The 24,226-nt window shown below is 35.1% G+C and overlaps 1 protein-coding gene across 1 annotated transcript in view; it reads left to right on the top strand.

Annotated features, from left to right (window-relative positions):
* Positions 1 to 13,659: 13,659 nt before the first annotated feature.
* Positions 13,660 to 24,226, top strand: part of LRRIQ1 (leucine rich repeats and IQ motif containing 1) — a 101,707-nt gene continuing 91,140 nt past the window's right edge. Inside the window, exons 1-6 of the mRNA XM_070947349.1 lie at positions 13,660 to 13,712; positions 14,552 to 14,691; positions 17,538 to 17,649; positions 19,179 to 19,273; positions 21,611 to 21,728; positions 22,140 to 22,369. Of these exons, the coding sequence (XP_070803450.1) occupies positions 14,557 to 14,691; positions 17,538 to 17,649; positions 19,179 to 19,273; positions 21,611 to 21,728; positions 22,140 to 22,369 (690 nt within the window). The 5' untranslated portion in view covers positions 13,660 to 13,712; positions 14,552 to 14,556. The remainder of the gene's footprint in view (positions 13,713 to 14,551; positions 14,692 to 17,537; positions 17,650 to 19,178; positions 19,274 to 21,610; positions 21,729 to 22,139; positions 22,370 to 24,226) is intronic.

Raw genomic sequence — 24,226 nt, forward strand, 5'->3', positions numbered from 1 at the left:
TAAGTTCTCTATGTTAGAGAGTAACATTAGATAAGATGATAGATAGATAGATAGATAGATAGATAGATAGATAGATAGATAGATAGTAATAGTATCCCTAGTGCCACATAATGGGGTGAGCTCCCGTTACTTGTCCCAGCTTCTGCCAACCTAGCAGTTCAAAAGCACGTAAAAAATGCAAGTAGAACAATAGGGACCACCTTTGGTGGGAAGTTAACAGAGTTCGGTGCACCTTTGGCATTTAGTCATGCCGGCCACATGACCATGAAGATGTCTTCGGACAGCGCTGGCTCTTTGGCTTTGAAAGGGAGATGAGCACCGCCCCCTAGATTCAGGAATGACTAGCACATATGTGCGAGGGGAACCTTTACCTTTATGATAGAGAAAATTCATCACTGCTTCCTTTTATTCAAAAACGTATATTATTATATGAATTATTCAGTTTCACTGGAGAGAAATTAAATTTAAAGAAACTTTCTACTTGTCATAGTAGAAAGTTTGGGCAAGTCCACGGTAGAGGATAACTCCCTGGTAAGGAGCAATCCCATTGTACAATACATGTAGCCATGAGTGATAAATTTGAACAAATGTTACAATAGCAAAAAAGATGGAGTTCCTGCCATTCTACAAAATTAGTTCAACTCAGGAATTGCACTAATAACAAGGAAGCATACAAAGGTATAAGCACATTATTGATGTTGATGAAAAATGTACTCATGCTTTCATTTGATATATATCAAATGTATCAAATACACAGACAAACATAATCAAATACATAAGGTAACTTATGTATATATTGCTGTGACCATTATTTTCTTGGAAAAATTAAAGGAAAAACCTGAAAAATGGGCAAATCTGAAAGTGGTTCATAAGAATATAAGAATTAATTGTTTATAACTTTGCTTTACAAAGGAAACCAAGAAAAATAAGTAATTAAATTAATCCAAAGGACAACTATCTGAAATAAAGAACTGTCCTTTATAACAAAGAATGTCGCTCTAGTATAAATAATAAGGGGGATTCTTAAAGTTCATCTGATTTTTCCAGGTCTATGTTTTATAAATAAAATTCTGTTTCTTTGACTGTTTTAAAGATGCTAATACCAGATTATATTTTCTCCCCAGAGCAAAACTTTGATCGTATGGCTCTATGAGTTTCATTTTCAAAATGTGAAATTCCAATGGCACTAAAGGAAAACTGAGATATAATCATGTTATTTAAACCAAGCCAAAATTAGTGGTGGGAAATCAAACATGCAGGCTTTGTCCTTCAAATGACACTTCCTACCCAGACTTTTTTAATCACCTTATTGTCAGAAGACATCATTTCCATAACATTTGTGATCAAAGCACTGAACTAGACTAGAAAGTTGTGTCTGCAATGAAAGGAAACTCCCTGCTGTTGCAGTGTTGGTTTGCCGCTTTGGACCTGAAACTGAGATGACACAAAGCTAGTTATCTGTTTCTTTAGTTAAAACTGAATCCTGTCTTTACATGCAGGTTGGAAAGTATATTACTAGGAAAATTCAGTCCTGAGACTTATTCATTGTTTTCAAATCCTGTTTATAATGGTTTTATTTCTGCACAATTGCTTGCACTCTTTTTTGTATTTTTTACTACTGCATGAATTATGTTTCAAAAAAACAGCTCTTTTTTTGTGCTGTTATTAGATGGTTATCAATCCATTTTTCCATGACTGCCAAGTTGATTTTAAAACAAGTGTCTTATTCTGTGGTTCAAAACAAGAAGAAAGGAAAATAAAATGGAATTTAAAAAACTAAATCATACTGATTTCAATAACAGACAGCATGGAAATAACTACTGTATGCTATATAATTGTGTCATTTGGTTTCCTTGATTTGTCTCTGCAGATGAAGGCAAAAGTCGAATCTGAGAAGATATCCCCTTTCCGTTTTTGACAATCAAGATTTTACGACTCATAAAACAATTTAAAATACCCAAATAATATATGGCTTTCAAATCTCTTTATTTCAATACAGGATATTCTTATAACAAATCCTTGTATCCTTACAGCTGTAAATATTAGCAGAATATACGTTTCTCCCCATTTTCAGATAAAAGTACACAAATACTATAGTTAAGAATCTTAAAGCTGTACATGAGACTATATATTTGACTAATCATCAGTTTATAGAAGACAAAATAAGAATGAAATAAGAATGAAATAAAACTATAAAGGCAGAACAGATTGATTTGGGCAAGAAAAATCTAGAATTAAAAATGTTATATAGGATATAATTACGTTTCACCTGCAGCACAGATCTAATTAGACAAGCAGAACTATAGGCCAATTAAGAACTCCCATTGAGGGACTTCCGGTTTGCTTTTCGTAGCCACCAGACGGTCCCTTGGGACCGCCAGCCCCTTCGCCTGTAAAGAGCCGCCTTTACAACGGAAAGGCGGCTCGAAAAACTCCATTTCCAGGAGGAAATGTGAGACAGAGCAGGTGAGTGTAGGTAGAGCTCTCCGCGTAGTCCCCAGAGTTTTTTTTTTACTCTTGGGGGCGAGCGGATGCGGCTCCCTATAGCACTCGCCGTTTGCTCCGGGCGTTGGGAGACCTCTGCTTTTTTGCAGAGCAAGGCTACGAAAACGAGCCTTTCAAGATAACTAACAGATTAACTAAGAGGATGAGATCTGGATCTGGACCTGTGACCCTAAATTGCAAGTATTTATACTTCTTTTGCAAAGGAAAGTAAAAAAGAGCTTTTAAAATGGCGACTGCTGAAATTTGAGCAGGGAAGCTGAAAAGGGAAAGTCCTTCCATTTCTTATTAAGCCACAAAGTAGCGGAATAAATGCTCTTGGTTACAATTGAAGAAAAAGCTCCACTTTTGTGTTTTCTCTCTTCTGGAGATTTGATTTGATATTGATCTCATTGGAAAGAAGCTTTGCTTTTTAAAAAGTTTGCCTGTGTGGAAATATGGCGTTTAGGCTTCCAAAGCTGGATAAACAAGCGGGGGGGGGGATTCCCCCATCCACAAACTATATGAACAAGTTCTTAACCTACAGTCTCAGAAAACTGATTTTAATATAATTGAATTTCTTCTGGAGGAGATTGTAAGAAGGGATGAGATTATGAATCAGAACTATGAGAAATTTAAGCAGGAAACTAAAGAAAAGATTATAAAAATGGCTAATGGTTTCTCAGAATTTTTGATCAGGTTGGATACAAATATTAATCTATTAGAGTCTAAAATGGAGGAAATTGAGGACAATTTGGAAAATAAAATAGAAAAAATTGAAAATGATTTGATAAATATCCAAGACAATAGTTTAGAAGAAAAACCTAAAATGGAAGCTGATTGTAATGCAGAAAATATACAACAACGTATTGAAAAGGAAGTTTTAATGATGCAATATAATTTTACTGAATATGCGATCAGACTGAGAGGATTACAGGAAAATAACAGAGATGATTTAAGGAAAATATCTTCTGAAGTTCTGGCTGGGATTTTAAAGGTTCATCCTGAGGAGGTATTTTGTAGGATTGATAGAGTTTATAGAATAAACTCCTGGATTGCAAAGCAGAGGCAATTGCCTAGAGATGTGGTGATTTATTTTACAGATAAAGAAATAAGAAATAATATTGTGCAGAAATCTTTTAAGTCTACTTTGCAATTGTTTGGAAGAAAGATTTGGATTTATAAAGAACTCCCGCCTAAGATGTTATTGGAAAGAAAGAAATTTGGTTTTCTGGTGGCTGAGCTTAAAAAAAGAAAGATTTTATTCAGATGGAATGCTCCAGTTGGTATAATATTGAGATATCAAGGAGAAAGATATCAATTAAATACTGTTGATAAAGCGGAATAATTTTATCAAAAAATTTTAAAAATGAATTTAACATCTTTATGCACAACACAAGACAAGCAGAAGGAGTTAGAAATAAAGGAAAAATATCGAGTTACAGAGGCCTTGGTAGATGAATTGCCTTTGGATTCTTCAGACACCTCAGCTGGATTATTTATAAATAAGAGAGAAGTGGTATCGGATTCTAACGTGACGAGTCACCAAGCTACAGACAACCATGGAAATCAATTAATTGATATACAACTTACAGAAAAGAAATATGAGTCACAAAAGCAAAACCAACAAGATCAAGTTATAAAGCAGAATGAAAATCGATCAGTTGACACACAATTTGCAGAAAGTAAATTAGGATGGAGATCAAACCCACAAAAAGAAAGGAAAAAAAGAAATAGGTCTCACAAAAATAAAAATTTCTAAATTAAGCAACAGTGAAGCCAGTTATTTTTTTAAAAAAATATATGACTGAATATATGAAAAGATGGTTGAGGTGAAGTATTGGTTAATATCATCCTGAGGAGAGTGACAGACCTCTGCAATGCCGTAATTTTGGGATGTGAAAAGGGCCTTAAATTGTTGGATTGCAATTATCTATTTTTGGGTTTTCTTTTTTTTTTTTCATTGGTCAACGTATTATACTTATGCTGAGCTATAAGGCAAGAGAGTTATGCTGGGGCATGCAGAAGATCTGGCTGTTACCCCATTATGAGAATGGGAATTAATAATCCTGAAGAAAGCCACTATTACAGATATTACATGGATTACAATTATAAAGTCACTCGGGTGGTTGTTTTCTTTTTTCTTACATATATACGAAGATATTCATTATTGATGGGGGCAGATGATAACTGAGGATTTTGAATATTCTGTTGCAACTGGGATGTTATGTTACCCTAATTTGGATGATGGAGTCAGCAATCCAGTGGAAAGATATTAAAGAAGATATTGTATGGATTATAAATTTAAAGTCATTGATTTTGTTTATATAAGGGAATATTTTTTTAGTAGGATGGGCAGAAGAACAAAGATATTAAGAATTGTTGTGTATGGTAATTTTGTAGGAAAGTGGGTGGAGATAGGTTAGTGATTTGATTATATAGATTAAGAAAAGGGATGCTTAAGAGATATATTTATGGGAGTGGAGGAAATGGATAGTGTAGAACAAATGTAAAACTAGAATATATGGGGAAGGCTGCTTTGAAATGTCATATTAATATACACAAAAGATTAAGTGTTAAAGTAGGATTTATTATATAGTTTTAAAGTGTAAGGTTATTTTGAAATGTTATATTAATATACAGACATAAGTATGGGGAGGAGAAAAAAAGGGCAGATTATCGATAAATTGGGAGTTATAATAATATTACTGTGTTAAATCAGAAGTTATTACACAGTGTTATAATGGAATGTTATCTTGAAGTGTATGGTAAGAGGGGGAAGTAATAATATTAATAATATCACTAGGAGTAAAGGTCAGTATTTGGAGGAGGGACTAAGGGGATGGTAAAATATTATATAATCTGTTATGTATTAGGTTTTTATTTTGAAGAAGTCATAGGGGGGAGGGGGGGAGGGGGTGGTGAGGGGGGGGTTAGGGAGGAGGGGGGGTAAAAAGGGGGGGAAAATTTGTAATTGAAAACTTTTTCAATAAAAAAAAAAGAACTCCCATTGAGCTCTTCTCATACCTGAGAACTTCGAAGTTCTATGCAAGTTCTATGCAAATTCATCCAAAACTGCCTGACCATTCAATCAAATATAGTACAACCAACACAAACCATGAACTAACACTGCCATATTTTACTTTATTTTATTGATTAGCCCTTGGGTACTGTCATACATCAAAAACAATTCAGAAACCACCAACAGATTATTGCAACCACATGGCATCAGCATAGCACACAAACCAACTAAAACCCTCCAAAATATCCTAAATACCTAGCAGCCCCAGAAGGATAAAACAGAAGTCATCTACAACATACGGGGTAATGACTGCAACAGCCACTGTGTAGGACAGAGAGATCTGTATATGAATTTGTTCTGATAGGAATTTATGTGTGACAGAGATCAAATACAAGCTGATATATATCTAGTTCTATATTGATAGTGGTAATAACTTCATAAAACCATTGTTCATGTAGATGAACTGGAGTTGGAGCTGATGACCATGGCAGACCGAAGAATCGATGAATAGACACATGTGCTTCAGACAACTATTCCTTGAGATGAGACTGCAGGACAGCAGGTTTGGTGATCGGAGACTGAGTCCCTGCCCATTGCTAATCCATTGCAATTTGGATTGGAATTTCTGAGATTTGCTCAAGAAATAGCTGGGAGCAACCATGGAGACAATGTTAGAATTGCCCTTTATCTGCATGTACAAACATGCATGTATTTCATAGCATACACATTCCATATTTACTAAGAGTTAAGACTCATTCTACAAATGGGACCTATTACTTAGTTTTTAAATTTAACATTTTATGATTGCAACATGAATCTCCTGCTTTTATTGCATATGGGTCATCCAGAGGCAACTTGTTCTCAGTGGAACTGTGAGCTCCACCCTGTTCTTGCTTAAACAATCACTTCTCTTGGGATGAAAGAAAAATTGAGCAAGGGTATGTGATCCTGTCTGGACTAGTAAACACTCACTGTCTGATTCATTCTTTGAAGTTGTAAACAAATGAAAGGTAGGATAATTCAAGTCTAATTTCCTAGGATAACCAATTAATAGTATAAATAAGTCCATCATAATGTGCCATGCAATACAGGCTGGATTCATGTTCTGTCAAAATAGAAACTTGCTCCAGTCAAAGAAACATTTAAAAATATCTCATAAACTTCATAACCAAGTAAAGGTCTTCTTACACAATCCTTTTAATTAAAAAATTAGGGTCATCAATGACATTTCCCTCCCCCTCCAAAAAAAAATCAAGCAAAAAGCATTGATGAAAACTGTGAAGTTGTAATGAAGTCATTCTGCATAATTTTGTTTTGCTCCCTCACTCTAAAAGAAAAGGAGAAAGGGGAGATTTAAAACTCTTTAATCACCAAAAGCCAGTTCAGTGTAGTGGTCAAGATGCCAGATTTGGATCATAGAGACTGAGAATCAGTTGGATTAGTCATTCTCACACTGCCCTGACCTCTCTGAGCCAAGACAAATATAAACTAGATTTATTGCCATTTATTATTGGCCCATCTTTTAAGATGCTAGTACAAGATATTTGTTTCAGTATGCAATATAGTATACAAAAACATACTTGGCTGAAATTTTTTTATTTAATAATTGGTAAGATTTTCTGAAGTATTTCTTCCACTTGGGTGTATTTCTGGTCTTTAGAAAAACATATACTGTCTGTGAGCCCTGCTACTGTCATCTAGCCATACTCTGAGTTTTATCTATTAAACAACGTTACCTGGGGGACCCCAGGAGTTGTGCCTTCTCTATTGTTGTGCTTGCCTTGTACAATAGCATCTTTTTGGAGATCAGATGTCTATGACTCTATTGCCCATTCACAAGGCATTAAAGACCTCAGTGGTCACACAGGCCTTGAACCAGGAGGTTAAGTGTATATTTTTGTTGTCTTAGGAAGGGAAGTGCTCCTGAGTCCCAGATACATACATTACAGCAGTCTTTCTTAAAGTGTAGTCTTAGGGATCTCGGGGGATCCCTCAAGACTCTCTCAGAGATCCTCGAAATCAAAATTATTTGTCAGCTTATGTTGAAAAATAATATGGTATTAAAATCTCATCAAACAATTGTGAGAAGCAGCTGCATTAGTGAATGCACCAATATTAATTTTTAATATGTAACTATTGATAAATATAGCCCACATAAAAAGGCTCTTGGGATCCTCTGTAATTTTTAAAGACAAGGAGTTTTAAGAGAAAAAAAGTTTAAGAAACACTGCATTATAGCATGAAGTTTCGAGATTTATTTTATATTCCCAGCTATTGTTTTGGGGAAGGAATTTTAATCTCTGTACACTGTCATCTCATGATATGGACTGCTTTACAAATTGTTTAAATACATGCATACAAACCATTTCAGGGCTGAAAGGCTGAGATAACATTATACACTGATTTCTAGATAGCTTTATGCTGTCCATTATTTCCTGTCAATTATAAGGAAAGGGGAAAGCAAAAGGATATGCAAATCTGAATATTATCCATACAGAACACTTCCATCATTGAGGGATGGGACAAATGTTAATTATTTCATAACTTTCTTTCTTTTTTTTTTTTATTGAAAAAGTTTTCAAATACAAATTTTCCCCCTTTTTTTTCCTTCCCCCCCTCCTCCCTAACCCCCCCTCGCCACCCATCCCCCCCGTGACTTCTTCACACCAAAAACCTAATTCATAACAGATTACATAATATTTTACCATCGCCTCACTCTCTCCTCTATATACTGACCCTTACTTACTAAAAATATTATTAATATTATTACTTTCCCCTTTTACCATACATTTCAAAAAAAAAAAAGCAGTCTGCTATAACATTGTATGATAACTTCTAGTTTAACATAATATTATTATAACTCCCAATTTAGCAATAATCTACCCTTTTTGTCCTCCCCAAAACTTATATCTATGTATTGTTACAACATTTCAAAGCAACCTTCCACTTTAAGACTGTATAATAAATCCTACTTTAACATTTATTCTTTGTGTATATTAATATAACATTTCAAAGCAGCCTTCCACATAAGTCCTAATTTAACTATTCAACTCTGTCCATTTCCTCCACTACCCTAAATATATCACTTAAACATCCCTTTTCTTAAGCTAATCCATCAGTGGACTAACATATTTCCACCCACTTTCCTACAAAATTACCATACACAACAATTCTTAATATCTTCAATCCACTGCCCACTCTGCTAATATATATATATATATACATATATTCCGTTATATAAAAAAAAAAGACAATAACTTTAAATTTATAATCCATATAATATCTTCTTTGATGTCTTTCCACTAGATTGTTGAGTCCCCCATCCATAATTGGGTAACGTAGCATCCTGGTGCAACAGTTTGTTCAAAGTCTTCAGTCTTCATCTGCCCCCATCAGTAATGAGTATCCTCATATATATATAAAAATAAAAACAACCACCTGAGTGACATTATAATTGTATTCCATATAGTTGTAATTGTGGCTTTCATCAGGATTATTAATTCCCATCATCGTAATGGGTAACAACCAGATCTTCTGCATGCCCCAACGTAACTCTCTTGCCTTGTAGCTCAGAATAATTATAATATATTTATCAGTACAAGAAAAGAAATCCAAAATAGATAATTCAAATCCAACAGATTAAGGCTCTTTTCACATCCCAAAATTACGGCATTGCAGAGGTCTGTCACTGTCCTCAGGATGATATTAACCAATACTTCGCCTCCACTATCTTTTCACATATTCATTCATTTTTTTAAAATCACTGGCTTCACCGTTGCTTAGTTTAGAAATTTCTGTTTTTATGAGACCTATTTCTTTTTTTCTTTTCTTTTTGTGGGTTTAATTTCCATCCTGTTTTCCTTTCTACAAGTTGTATATCAACTGATCGGTTTTCATTCTGCTTTATAAACTGATCTTGTTGGATCATCACGTTGAAATCAGATGCCGCTTCTCTCATATTTGTAGATAATCCAGCTGGAGTATCAAGAGAATCCAAAGACAGTTTGTCTACCGCAACCTCTGTAATTCGATATTTTCCCTTTATTTCCAACTCCTTCTGCTTATCCTGTATTGTGCCTATAGATGTTAAGTTCATTTTCAAAAATTTTTGATAAAATTCTTCCGCTTTTTCAACAGTATCTAATTGGTATCTTTCTCCTTGATATCTCAATATTATGCCAACTGGAGCATTCCACCTAAATGAAATATTTCTGTATTTTAACTCAGTCACCAAAAAACCAAATTTCTTCCTTTCCATTAACATCTTGGGGGGGAAGCTCTTTGTAGATCCATATCTTTCTTCCATACAATTGCAAAGTAGAATTGAAGGAATTTTGCACAATTTTATTCCTAATTTCCTTATCTGTAAAATAAATCACCACATCTCTAGGCAATTGCCTTTGCTTTGCAATCCAGGAGTTTATTCTGTACACTCTATCAATCCTACAAAACACTTCCTCAGGTTGAACCTTTAAAATCCCAGCCAGAATTTCAGAAGATATTTTCCTTAAATCATCTCTGTTATTTTCCTGTAAACCTCTGAGTCTGATCGCATATTCTGTAAAATTATAATGCACCATTAAGACCTCTCTTTCAATCCGTTGTTGTAAATTTTCTGCATTACAAGACTTTTGTTCAACCTCCATTTTAGATTTTTCTTCTGAGCTATTGTCTTGAGTGTTTGTCAAATCATTTTCAATTTTTTGTATTTTATTATCCAAATTGTCCTCAATTTCTTCCACTTTAGACTCTAATAAGTTAGTATTTTCATCCAACTTAGTCATAAATCCTACCAAATCATTAGCCATTTTTATAATCTTTCGATTCAAAATATCAAACTTTAATTGCACTAATTCTTTAATTTCCTGCTTAAATTTTTCAAAGTTCTGATTCACAATCTCATCCCTTCTTACAATCTCCTCCAAAAGAAATTCAATTATATTAAAATCAGTTTTCTGAGACTGGAGCTTTAAAACTTGGTCACGTAATTTGTTAATGGGGGAATCCCCCCCCATTGCTTGTTTGTCCGACTTTAATGCCATGTTTCAACACAGACAAACTATTTTTTTTTTTAAAAAAAGAAAAGAGAGGCAGCAGAGAAAAAAAAAAAAAACCTCTTTCCAACCAAGATCAATATCAAATCTCCAGGAAGAGAAAAAACACAAAAGTAGAGCTTTATTTTAAAGTGTAGCCAAAAATATTTATTCAGCTACTTTGTATCTCAATAAGAAACGGAAGGACTCTCCCTTTCAGCCCCTTCTCAAGCCTCGGCAGTCGCCCTTTTTAAAGGTTCTTTTTTCCTTTTCCTTTTCCTTCTTCAATAATTGTTATAAAATAAGTGAAATACTTGCAATTCGAGGTCACAGGTCCAGCTCAAATCCCTTCAAATGTAACCAGGAGCATTTATTCTGCTATTTTGTAACTTAATAAGAAACGGAAGGACTTTCTCTTTTCAGCTTCCCTGCTCCAGTTTCGGCAATCGCCATTTTAAAAGGTCTTTTTTACTTTGTTGAATATCCTTTGTAAAATAAGTATTAATACTTGCAATTTAGGGTCACAGATCCAAATCCAAATCTCATCATCTTTAGTTAATCTGTTAAATATCTTAAAAGGCTTGTCTTCGTAGCCTTGTTCTGCAAAAAGGCAGAAGTCTCCCAACGCCCGGAGCGGGCGGCGAGTGCTATAGGGAGCTTCCTCCGCCCGCCCCCAAGAGTAAAAAAAAAAAACCCTGGGGGCTACAGAGAGCTCTACCTACACTCACCTGCTCTATCCCACATTTCCTCCTGGAAATGGGGTTTTTCGAGCCGCCTTTGCGCTGTACAGGCGGCTCTTTACAGGCGAAGGGGCTGGCGGTCCCAAGAGACCGTCTGGTGGCTACGAAGAGCAAACCGGAAGCCCCATTTCATAACTTTCTTCATGGAAATTTCAGACAAGGAATATCAGACTTGAGGAATGAGGACATTCCAAATTATTAGCTTGTGCAACCCCACCGCATATTCAAATTATTCACTGAACCATCTTCAGAGCCATAAGCCTTGTCTTAATAAGGCAAAAAGCAATAAACCACCCATTGCTACAATTAAGATCACCTTGGGCCAGTCACTCTCTCTCATCCCAACCCCCTCACAGGGTTATTTATTTGTGGGGAAAATAGGAGGAGAAAAGTGTATTGGATATGTCTACCACCTTGAATTACAAATAACAAAGGCTAGATACAAATAAATAAAGTAAATAAATAAAATACGGTTCAAGGAAGTCTGGAAGTTGCAATCCCTATATAAATGAAGAGATCCAAACTCTTGTTAGCACAGGAGTTAGCACATCTCCTTTTTCCTTTAAATTAGGTGGAGAGAGTGGAAAAGCATATCAGTTCAAGGAAGAATTACCCCGCTTCAAAGGAAAAAGAAATACTGACATGAATGTTGGGCATATCCTGAATGGCTATCTAATGTTGCTACTATTCATTATAGCCCATCATGAAACTGCATTTTCATGGGCAGGGGACAGAATGTATCTGCCCTCAATGTGGAAGGGATTGCCACTCTCAAATTGGCCTTTTTAGTCACACTAGATGCTGTTTTAGGACCTCTTTCCAGAGCACCATACCATAGTCGCTTGAGACTGAAGGATACCAATGATGAAACTGCATTCTAGCTGTTCAGGTAGTATTGATTTTCTTCTTTGAGACCTACAATAAGAGTCAGCGTGTAACATGAAATTGCTGTATAAGGAGCACCATAAATTATGCCTTCCCCCAACAGCTGCTGCAGCATGAGAAAATTGCCCACAATTTACGATAAACCAATGGATATAAATAGTTGCAGTTTAAAATTATTTAAAATGAAGTCTACAGGGTTCCTACTTTCTTTATTTTTTAATCTAACAATGCTGTTTTTAAGTTAAAGCAGCCTTCTGAACACATCTTTACATGGTGAAGGGCATCATACAGTGACAAGAAAGCCAGTAACTGAATTAGTTTTATTTTTAATGTGATAGGCATTATAACACAATGCTGCCACCTTGTGAGAGGTCAGTACTGGGATGGTTGATGGAAAATGGAGCATACAGTAACTTTGCCTTTTTAAAATGTAATTTTATAAGCATTTATGTACTCACCCAAGAGTAAAAGTCTGGTTTCTATCAAATGAAATCTAAAGATTTTGAATACTAAGACTTAATACTTGAAAATCTGACTGATGCTACAGGTAGAACATATGATCATCACATTTCATTATACAATTATATAACTGCTTCTCACCAGGAAAACTCCAATGAAGATATTTAAGAAATATTTTATTATGAAGAGTTTCCCTTCTTTTCCCTTTATTATTTTTTCCCCCATTGGCATCTGAATATAGGAGTTAACAACATCTTATTCATTGTTCCAACAAACCTGAATTGCACCACATTATCAGGGTCATTTTGAAAAACTGATACTTCAGTTTAATGTATCATGTTTTTCTAAAAAATATGATTAAAAATTTTACTATTTTTTTTTTTTAGTAAAATATATCAGTGTCTTAATCAAAGCTAAAAGTAAGCAGAAGGATCATACTTAATGTAGAAGCTGGATTCTGTTTTTCATTTGCCTTTTTTAATGATGCTACAGAATTCAAATACAATTTTATGGGAAGGCCTGATTAATTTTAAAGATATTTGGAGGAGGAGTGGTAGTGATAAAGAGATCTTACATGTTCCTACTATGGTTGATCGGTCCATCCATTCTATCCAACTGTTACTAATGTAAAGATAAACATTCTTAAAACCAATAAATTATTTTTTAAATCCCAATAATTGAAAGTTAAGCTTTGAAATGACATAAAATGCTTTACATACATTAAGCTCATCAACTATTGTTTTGATATTGTTTCCTAATAGTCTTAACTATGGCTAGCTGCTTTTCAACAGGGAAGGGACAGGGGAGTCGAAAATCGGGCTAAGGTCTCTGTTCGCGAAAGGACACGAAATTGCAAAACGAATGTCTGTTTTGATTAACAAAAAAGGGGTAGAAATATCTCCAAAAACCCAGAGCCTTCAGCCCCAACAAAAAAGCCACTGGCCCTCCACCACTCGCCGCTTCGCTTTCTTTCTATTACGGTCGCTTTGGGCTTCCATAGCAAAGGCGTAACCACCTACGTCTCCTGTCACTATGGTTACATTTCCTGCAACAGTGAAGCTCGCCGCTCTGAAGTCTTGCGTTCTCAATCAGGTTGGTGATTAGCGACGTCAGAAACAAGTAAAGACCGAGGGTTTCTGAATAACGAGAATAGGGATTATTCTAATCTACAATTTTTTTAAAAAAGGTCATGGAACATTTTTTAAGCATCGTGATGATACGGGGCAGTCTTTACCTGAAAACAGAACTCAAAACTACGACTCCCAGCATTCAACGGGATGCTTTCAAATAAGCTTTTAAGGATTACTTTTCAAAGGCACCATGGAACTGGTAGTCCTCACGCACTTAGAAGAAAGCGGAACTCTATGGGCAGGGTAGGCACGAGTTAATTGAAAACCTGAGCTAAAGCTTAGATAATTCCATCTATCTTTTCTATGCCAATGTAATAGTTACCGTGAGAAACAATAATTGCTTTAACTGAATTACGCACATGCCACCTCAAATCTGGATAGCCTGAAATTGGATAGATAGATGTTACTTTAACATAAACTTGAACGCTTCTATTTTATTAATAGATGGCAGTTCCAACTCCATTTGCACCACACATAGAGAGACATAAATACACGTAATATGAGAGGAGATGAACTAATGAGCATTTTAAATATTTATTTAAAATAAATATTTTAAATAATAAATATTTAAATATTCACTCAAGAACGATTACCTCTCAACTTTAAGATTTTGCCCATTTTAATTATTTTCCTACCACTACATTCACTATTTTTGAGACACGTTCTTTTTATTTTAATACGATTTTTGTAATTAAAGGCTTAAAGATAACAGTAAATAGAAAATAAGTTGTATATATAGATGTAGATAGATGCATACATAGATATTTGTTTATTTATATGTATTCTTTGTTTTTACAATAGAAAGGATGGAAGAAGTGTATGATGATGTAGGAATTGAAGAAGAAATAGAACTTGAGTTAAGGAAAACTAACTATTCTTCATCTGAAGCAGATGATTGTGACACTGATTTATCAGCAGAAAGTTCAAGTGATAGCGAAACAGTAAGTATTCCAGAAGAATAAGAGCAATAAAAAGATTTTACTGTGTTAACATTATAAAATAATCTGTCATGTTTTGTGTGTGAATATCATTCACAAACTGACTGATAAAATGAAAGTTTACAGAGCATTTTGTGTCTGTGTACTGAAACATGTACAACAAACTATGACACTTAAATGATTACACACATTTATCATAATGCAAATGCAGCTATTACATATTTGTGTCAGACATAAGGACACAAATATGTAAGTTGCAGCATTGTGTAATAATGTAATACATGTTTTATTTATTTAGCCCCCTTGCTACATATATATAGTCTTTTCGTGTAGAATGCTGTTTGTTTTCCAATTTGGTTTCCCTTTTCTGAACCTTTTAGAGATGTACTTTTATTTATTTTTTTCTGACTCCAATCTAGGAATTTGATCCTTGTTCCTCCTGGTTGGTGAAAACCTCCAGGATGGTAACCAATAGTGGGTGGGTTCATGCAGTGGTAAATTCCTCACTGCAAAAGGAGGTATTCCCAGGACCTTTTAAGGGAGCCCTGGTTATCCCTCTTCTTTAAAAACTGTCAGCTCCATCTGCCCTGACAACTTTCGTCCAATTTCCCATCTTCTCTTTTTGTGGAAGGTGATTGAAAAGATGGTTGCTTGGCACCTTCAGGGGGTCCTAGATGAAATGGATTTTCTGGACCCCTTTCTGTCAGGATTCAGACACAGCTATGGAACAGAGACAGTTTTGGTCATACTTATAGATGATCTCTGGCAAGAGCAAGATGGGGGCAATACCACCATTTTCACTCTCTTTGACCTTTCAGCGGCCTTCAATATCATCAACCATGGTATCCTTTTAAGCTAGCTATGGTTGTTGGAGCTGGGAGGTACAATTTTGTGCTGGTTCAGCTCCTTTCTCCAGGGCCAGTCCCAAATGGTGTTGATAGGGAGTGAGAGATCATCTTCCTGACCACTCACTTGCAACATCCCTCAGGACTTGATACTTTCTCTTCTCCTATGTAACATCTATATAAAGCAGCTGAGTGAGATCATCTGTCACAGGTGATGGTCCCTGGAGGCTGTAGGACCTGAATGGGAGACAACAGGCTTCATCTGAATCCTAGCAAGTCCAAATAGCTTTGGGTGCATGGAGCCTCAAAATTTGAGTTTTTATCATCTTTAGTTCTGGACAGATTGCACTATCTCATTCAGATCCAATTCTCCTGGATTCATGGCTCCTGTTTGAAGAGCAGGTGGGTGGACATGACTAGGAGAGCCGTTGTCGAGCTTTGGTTTGTACACCAACTGCGACCCTACCTGGAACTTGACTCCCTGCACTCAGTAACTGAAGCTCTAGTCATCTCTCATGTGGATTACTGAACTCACTGTACATGGGGCTATCCCTGAAATCGAATTGGAAGCTTCAGCTGATTCGAAGTGCAGTAGAAAGAGCAGTCTTTGGGGGTCCTAGAATGGCCCATATTACACCGCTGCTCCACAATCTGCACTGGCTGCAAATCTGCTTCCAGGTACAGTTCAAGGTATTGGTTATGACTTTTAAAGTCCTTAATGGCATAGATCCAGGCTACTTGATAAATTGACTTGTCCCACTAGGACAAACCTACCGCATTCGTGCTGGCAGAGAGGGCCTACTTCGGATCCCATCAGTCAAAGAACTCTGACTATTGGGATCCAGAAGAATAGCCTTCTCTGCCATAGCACCTACTCTTTGAAACATCCTACTCTCCAAGTGAGATCTACCTCCAACCTCCTAGCCTTCCATAAGAGCCTGAATACCTGGCTCTGCCAGTTGGCCTCAAAGGGGGCGTACCAGACTAGAGGTGGCTACTGGATTGATATCACTCCTCCCTCCCTGCTTCCCCACCTATCCATCTTTTATTCTCATATCACTGTCATTGTTTTCTTTTTCATTATTTATTCTATTGTTTCATTAGTTTACTCTTCTTATGCTTACACTTCTTTTCATTTCTCCATTTTTGTTGTTGTTGTAAGCCACCTAGAGTAGCCCCATGGCAAGATAGGTGGCAAATAAATTAAATAAATATATTTATGCTTATTTCTCTTTTGGCAACAGTAAGGACCATTTTAAATCTTATTTAAATTGATTGTTTGTTTCCCTATGGAAGAGGAGAATATCCTTGTGTTTTTTTAAAAAAACTCAGAGTAGGTAATCTTTTTCAAATAGAGAGAATCACAGTGATGTCTGGGGAGCTATTTAGAATCTGCAGCAATTGGGGGGCAGGGTATGAGAGAATGTTCTCACACTTCTTTCCTGACTCATTTTCTTTCCCAGAAGAATGTAATACTGCTTTCAGAAATATGATTGATATTCTGCATGCAGAATTAACTAATAGACTTGCATTCCAACAGCCACCAAAGAAGTGAAGGGTAGAGCTGGGGAATATAAATTGATAGGAAAGGCTTGGACATCATGGCGGGCTCTACAGAGGCCTTCCACGTGCTTGGGCTATCTATATATGAATTAAAGACAGAATTCTGAGTCAATATACATAGATCATATATTTGGGATCTTTGTAGATGAAATGGTTGACTTTGCCTAAAAGTGCACTATTAAAAAGTTTAGTTGTACTCCCTTCAGTAATTTATTTTATCTTAAAAAGAGAGTAAATCAATTTTTTCTTCGAACTATCAGCATAGATTGGGCTAATTCAACTTTCTAAAATTACTGTTCTATCTAACAGAGCTACTAAATGTTGGCTGTAAAAGTTCTAGTTCTATCTTGCACATGTAGGGACAGGTTGAAGGCAAATCTAATTTAAGCATAATTAATAGTAGTAACTGTCAATTTTATATAATGTAAAATCTACATCTAGATTCCAGAAGAATTACCAGAATCTGTTCTCCAGTATTTAGATTTTGTGAGAAGCAGAAGTCAAAATGCAGAAAAGCTTCTATTGCAAGATTTGGAAAATGTTGAACTCTCAAGTAAGTAGTGACTTAGCAAAGTGTTTTTTTCATATGCATATGCAATATATTCTATAAAAATTCTTCAAGTAATACTACTTTGTATCTACATTCAACTATTGTAATATATATTTCTACAAATAATAGACCACTATTTTTATTCTGAAGCAGAATATTATGAGACAAAATAATATATTACTGCATAATTTCTGCTGAACTGTCTAGTGATCACATGTTAGGGCATACCTATTTTCTCAATAACTGGGTTCCAGGAAGAAAACTGCTGGTGAGCGTTGAGGACAGTGAGGAAGAATAATATTTAACTAATTTGTCCTGTTAAGGGAGAATAATAACCAGTCTGGTTTAGTGGTTAAGGCCCCAGACTAAAAAAACAGGAGTCTGTGAGTTTTAGTTCCACCTTAGGCATGAAAGCACACTGGATGACTTTGGGCTAGTCCACAACATCAGGCTTGGGCAACAAGTCAGTCAGTCAATTTATGTCATAACCAATGGATCAAGGAACCTTGGTGGCGCAGCCACCTAAAGTGCTGTTAAGTAGCACGTAGCTGCCAGCTGCCTGCAATTACTGCAAGTTCAAATCTCACCAGGCTCAAGGTTGACTCAGCCTTCCATCCTTCCAAGGTAGGTAAAATGAGGACCCGGATTGTGGGGGCAATAAGCTGACTTTGTATAAAAAGAACATCGCTTGGGGTGGGGGGGCAAAAGCCCTACTAAGCAGGTATATACAAAAGTATGAAGGCTATTGCTTAACGCATTGTAAGCCGCCCTGAGCCTCCAGAGAAGGGCGGCATATAAATCGAACCAATAAATAAATAAATAAATAAACACTCGGTTTATTTGAAAATAAAAAAAAAAGCAAACCCTGTATTTGAACGAAAATGCTAGGGGGAAAAAAGTCCTATTGAAGGAGAACGCTGAAAATATTTTAGTGCTTCTGATTTCTGTAAATTGAAATTAACTGTAAATTTTCGACTTCTTAGTATATCTTTCTGTAGTATTTGTATTATTTTAAAATGTGTTTTAAAGAAGAGAAACTGATTTGGTATGAGGTATTTATAATCTTTGACTTGATGGGGTAGAAAAATGAATAATAATTTCAGATAGACTGACTATTTCAGCAAAATAGGGAGAATGGGGTTGTGTTCTCTCATTTTGTTGTTTGTTAGACGATGAAAGTCCTGGGAGATTTTTGGCAATCCTGCAGTTTGAAGGGATGCTTTTGATTGTCTGTCTTTTGCTAAGTTCATGATTAATTAAGTGATATAAAATTAGAAATGCAGTTGTTTAAAGACTATTGGGTCGACACCAACACCCTAATACTAAGCATGTCTACCTGGAAGAAAGTGATAAGTAGATTGCCTGAAACTGTCTGAAGTACCGTATTTCATTTTTGTTTAATGTTGTTATCTTTGAGATATAGAATTATGTTCATCAGAAATTTAACTAACTTGCAAGAAATGTTTCATCTGAATATTCAGGAATTAAAATGAGTGGTCTTAAAGTCTGAGTAACAGTTTCTTCATTTGCAGGTGATGTCTATTATATTGTTCCTAACAATGCTTCGGAATATTTAGCTGAATTAGCTTCTCAATATAATGAAGATCCAGAAGAACTGAAAAAAAGGGTATTATATATATATATATATATATTTAAAAATACATGATTGCACCATTTTATCCCTCAGCCCTATTTTATAGCACTTTAATATTTTCTACTGTGTGAAATTGCAATAAATTCAGCGAGACCAATTTATGTTATCCTGTAATCAAATTATGTTGGTGAAAAGAAATCATTCAGCTGAATCTGAACAAGCAAACTCTTATTGCTTGAAACAGTGCATGAAACATGAATCTGAGGCTTTTGAGTATTGAACAGATGTTTTAAGGGCTAATAATCTTTGCACAGTACATTTTTAGAGGTTTGTTTTTGTTTTTACTTAAAATTAAGTTACACGATCAATTAATAGCTAGTTTCTCTTTGTTTGCTAAAAAGAGCCTAACTTAGTTCAGTGGGAATTAACTACCAGATAAGCTTCTTTAATATTTTGGTTTTTAAATATTTGGGGCTACATCATCTAAGGGCATTTCATTCTTCAGAAGTATGTTTTATTCAGACAATCACAAATCTGATTTTAATTAGGAATTGAGTATAGAAAAGACAATTGTCTCCTTTTCTTGTGGACTTCAACCTCATTCATCAACCAGAATGACCATTAGCAAGAATTCTGGAAGTTCATGTCCACGTATTTGAGAATATTTAGAATAGAAAAGACTGTTGTATCAGTGAAATTCTTTGTCCACATAGTGATCCATTGGGTGATAATGATTGCAGTGATATTTAGTTTTAGGGAGAGATGGAAACAATTGAATCATAGATTTGGATTTTCTAGATTCTGAGTATATAGTCAGCCATTAAGTTATTATTTGTACCCAAAATAGAATTGTATAAATTAAGTTTTTTATATTTAATCTTCACACAATTAAGAGAAATTATTTGAACTGACAAGTATCAGTCTTAGATCATTGAATAAAATGTGTAAGTAATATTTATATCTTAAATTGTTTTTATTTAAATAGTGTATACTGTAATAATTTTTAGTTGGAAATTAGGATGCAGATGTAGGAAGAAATGTAAAATGTATTCAGATTATTAAAGGTTGTTTAGATTTTTAAAACTTGTACATATTTTTTGTTATCTTTAAATATTCCCACCTTTTATCACTTTATGACTTTCTCATAACACTAAGCCAGATGTTGGTAATCTGTGACCTCTGTGTCCTTTTTAGTGGTCCCCAGAACCCTCTTTGTTCATGTCTGCTGAAAGTTATAATTTTCTGTCATTTTAGTATGAACTGTAGAAGAAAATAATTTTACAAGGGGTAAAATACATGTAAAACAGTTAAAAAGCTAATGATGCCCTAACACTTCACTCTAAAACCCAGTCCCACCAACATGTTTCATAGATCCTTCAGCCTCTCCCCAAATTCAGATGTGACATTTAGCGACCAAATATCTACCAACAACCAATAAACCCTGTTTTAATTTTTTTAGCCTGGATTAGCTACATGTTTAATGTGGTTTACTTCTGAAACAGATGTATAGGATTGCACATACATTTATAAATTTTTCTGTGAGAGGAAATATATATACATGTACATCAGCTCCTTATAATTATTTTGTTTTTACTATTTTATCAGTATTTATTTTAAAAAATGTAGTTGCATTCCTTTTGGTTAATAAACATGACATATTATCATAAGATAAGATAAATTTTGGCAGTTTAGTGTATCATTTTAGGCCATAAATGTTTTGGTGGGATTTTTTACATTTATATGTGTGAAAAAAATCTTCATTAATCAGATCAGTGGTGGGAGTAAAAATTTTTTACTACCGGTTCTGTGGGCATGGCTTGGTGGGCGTAGCAGGGGAAGGATACTGTAAAATCTCCATTCCCACCCCACTCCAGGGGAAGGTTACTGCAAAATCCCCATTTCTTCCCGATCAGCTGAGAGCCGGGAGGCAGAGAATAGATGGGGGGGGCAGTCAGAAGTGGTATTTACCAGTTCTCTGAACTACTCAAAATTTCTGCTACTGGTTCTCCAGAACTGGTCAGAACCTGCTGAATACCACCTCTGAATCAGATGCCACTAACTGACTAAGAAATCTTAAATGCAAACCAATCCCGCACTGCCTATGCAGATCCAGCTGTTGGGGTTGCACACAAAAGTCCCTGTGAGAAAATGAATGATATCTCTGACCAGCAGTTCACAAAGAAGAATAAGGGAGCTGAACCCAACTCTTCTTTCTACCAAACAATTGAGCCATAAGAGTGCTATTTTTCTAACAGCTATTTTCTTTTATAACAAAAAATTCCTGTTTTTTATTTTCTAAACAATAAAAATCATTTTATGGAGTACTAAGGTTTCCTAATTTTAAGATTCAAAATTTTTGCTGGTTTTTAGGTATTATCTGAAATAGAAGATGAGGAGCAGATGAGCGAGTTATCAGACAATACTATTGAATTAAAAACCAATCAGGATATTTCTTCCAACAATATAGCTGATGGCTATTCTTTGACAGGTAAACAAACATGCAAGCAAGTTTTAATTGCATTGAATTTGTCTTAAATCAGAATTAGGGAACACCTTTCTTTCAGGTCTCCGAAGGCTACTTTTACCTCCAGGCACTTTGAAGAAATAGTGGGCACCAAGTTCACTATCCTAATTGATCTTTAAATGTATTTCTTTATTAAATTTAAATCTATTTAGTTTTGCAAATGATTATTATATTGTCAAATTTATTTGCAACCCATCTTGTGGTCTGAGGCAACTCTAATGCAGCCTTTAGGGAAGTGTTAAAATGTATCAACACAGATAGAAATACAGTAAGTGCCTTTTTATTTTAATGCATGTAAATCCCTTAAAATCATCATGAATTAATGATATACTTTTACTGAAAATCATATATTTATGTTTATATCTATTCTTTTAGATGCCAATGACATACCCATCAACTTTAGTTTCCAAGAAGTTGAAGAAAGGTGCAAGCAGGAGTATCAGTATTGGTTGGAACAGCAAAAAGTACTATTGAAAGAGAAAATGAATCAATTGAAAGCTAAGAAGGACATAGAAATCTCTCAAAATGAAGAAGAGAAGCAAAGACGACAACTACGTCAAGAAGAACTTGAAAATGAACGGCTGAACTTAGAAATGTTTAATGCGGTAATATATTTAGAATAAAATAACTATACTTATAGGTTATATTATATAAACTATAGCAACTGGATTTTGCAATGAACTATTACCATGTGAAGTGCTCCTTTCAGGATATATCTCTTTTATTTCCTGTTATTTCATTGAACAGTCAGATTTTCTACCGACTGAGCATGTTCAGTCCTCTTTGCAATTTTGAAGATATTTATCCCTTTAGGTTTTTATTTTTGCAAGTTTTTTGATTTCTTGAGCCTGTCAACATTTTTTTCCCTATATTATCAGACCCAAGGAACCAAGAACAACACAAGGAGTTGCTTCAAAGTAGTTTCTTTATTGTTACTTGCCTTTAGACAGAAATCTTGCCAAACCAAAGCAATTATCTGCATAATTACTAGATATATTCTGCAAACTGCTGAGGGGAGTAAAGCTTTTCTCTTTAGCCATATCAAAGATTCCAGGCATGTTTGTCTTTTGGCTTTTTAGGGAAGAGCCTCTCCCTCCTGTGACTCTGGCCGACATTCTACCACATATATGTAGACACAGGTAGTCCTTGACTTACGACCACAATTGAGCCCAAAATTTCCATTGCTAAGTAAGACAGTTGTTAAGTGAGTTTTGCCTCAATTTACGATCTTTCTTGCCACAGTTGTTAAGTGATTGATTGCAGTTGTTAAGTTAGTAACATGGCTTTTAAGTGAATCTGGCTTCCCCATTGACTTAGCTTGTCAGAAGGTTGCAAAAAGGGATCACATGACCCAGGACACTGAAACTATCATAAATACATGCCAATTGCACAGCATCTGAATTTTGATTACATCATTGTAGGGATGCTGTAACGGTTGTAAGTGTGAAAAACAGTCATAAGTCACTGTTTTCAGTGTCGTTGTAATTTTGAACAGTCACTAATCAAATGATTGTAAGTTGAAGACTATCCGTATTACCAATTTAGCTTCATAAGGATCAACACAATACATTGAGGATACTGTTAGTAGCAAGTCCTACATGTAGCCTGTGTAGGTGTTTTGATTCTTTCTAATGTGTTAGTCACTGATTAAATATTCTTTGTCAGCATTATTTATTTTAATACTGACCTACCTTTTATAATACTGACCTCATAAATTCAAGGTGTTGAGCTCCTCCTATTTGCCCCACAACTTTGGGCTGAGTGAAAGTGATTGGCCCACAGTCACCCAATAAACTTCAGTGTCTGAGAGTGACATAAATCTTGGGTCTTCCTGTTCATAGTCCAATACTTTAACCTATGTACTGCAGTTTTACTCTTGAATAAAACTGATAAAAATTTGAAATGATTTTTAAAAGCAACCACCTTTTTGATAAATACAAAAAGGATCTTTTTATCTTTGGTAACTTCACAAATCAGAACTTCATAGTTTTCAGAAACTATTTTGTATAATGGCATAAATAAATTTACAGAGATATGATCTGATGGATGGGGTCACAAAGAGTTGGACATGACTTAGTGACTGAATAACAAAGAATTGATGGATATGCATTTATATATTCTGGAAATTACAGTTTCTCCATTTGAAGTACCCATTTGCTATCTGTAAATGCCTTTGAAAAATATTTTGAGGAAATTCTGTTTTTGATAGTATAATTTTGCTTTTTGAAAAATAATTTCTGCAATATTTAACTGTATAATTTGGGGCTCAGGAATCCTACATATATACATTCCTGTCTTTTTCTGGAGTAATTCTTCAATTAATTTGTAAATGCGACCCCTTCCTTCCTTCCTTCCTTCCTTCCTTCCTTCCTTCCTTCCTTCCTTCCTTCCTTCCAATGCAGAAATAGAATCTCTTCATTAAAATGAGGGATTCTGTTCACAAATGTTATTTTTAGTTGCGT

This window comes from Pituophis catenifer, unplaced genomic scaffold (genome assembly GCF_029215685.1).
Source record: "Pituophis catenifer annectens isolate HBS135680 unplaced genomic scaffold, rPitCat1.0.hap2 SCAF_7, whole genome shotgun sequence".
NCBI classification, from domain to species: Eukaryota; Metazoa; Chordata; class Lepidosauria; order Squamata; family Colubridae; genus Pituophis; species Pituophis catenifer.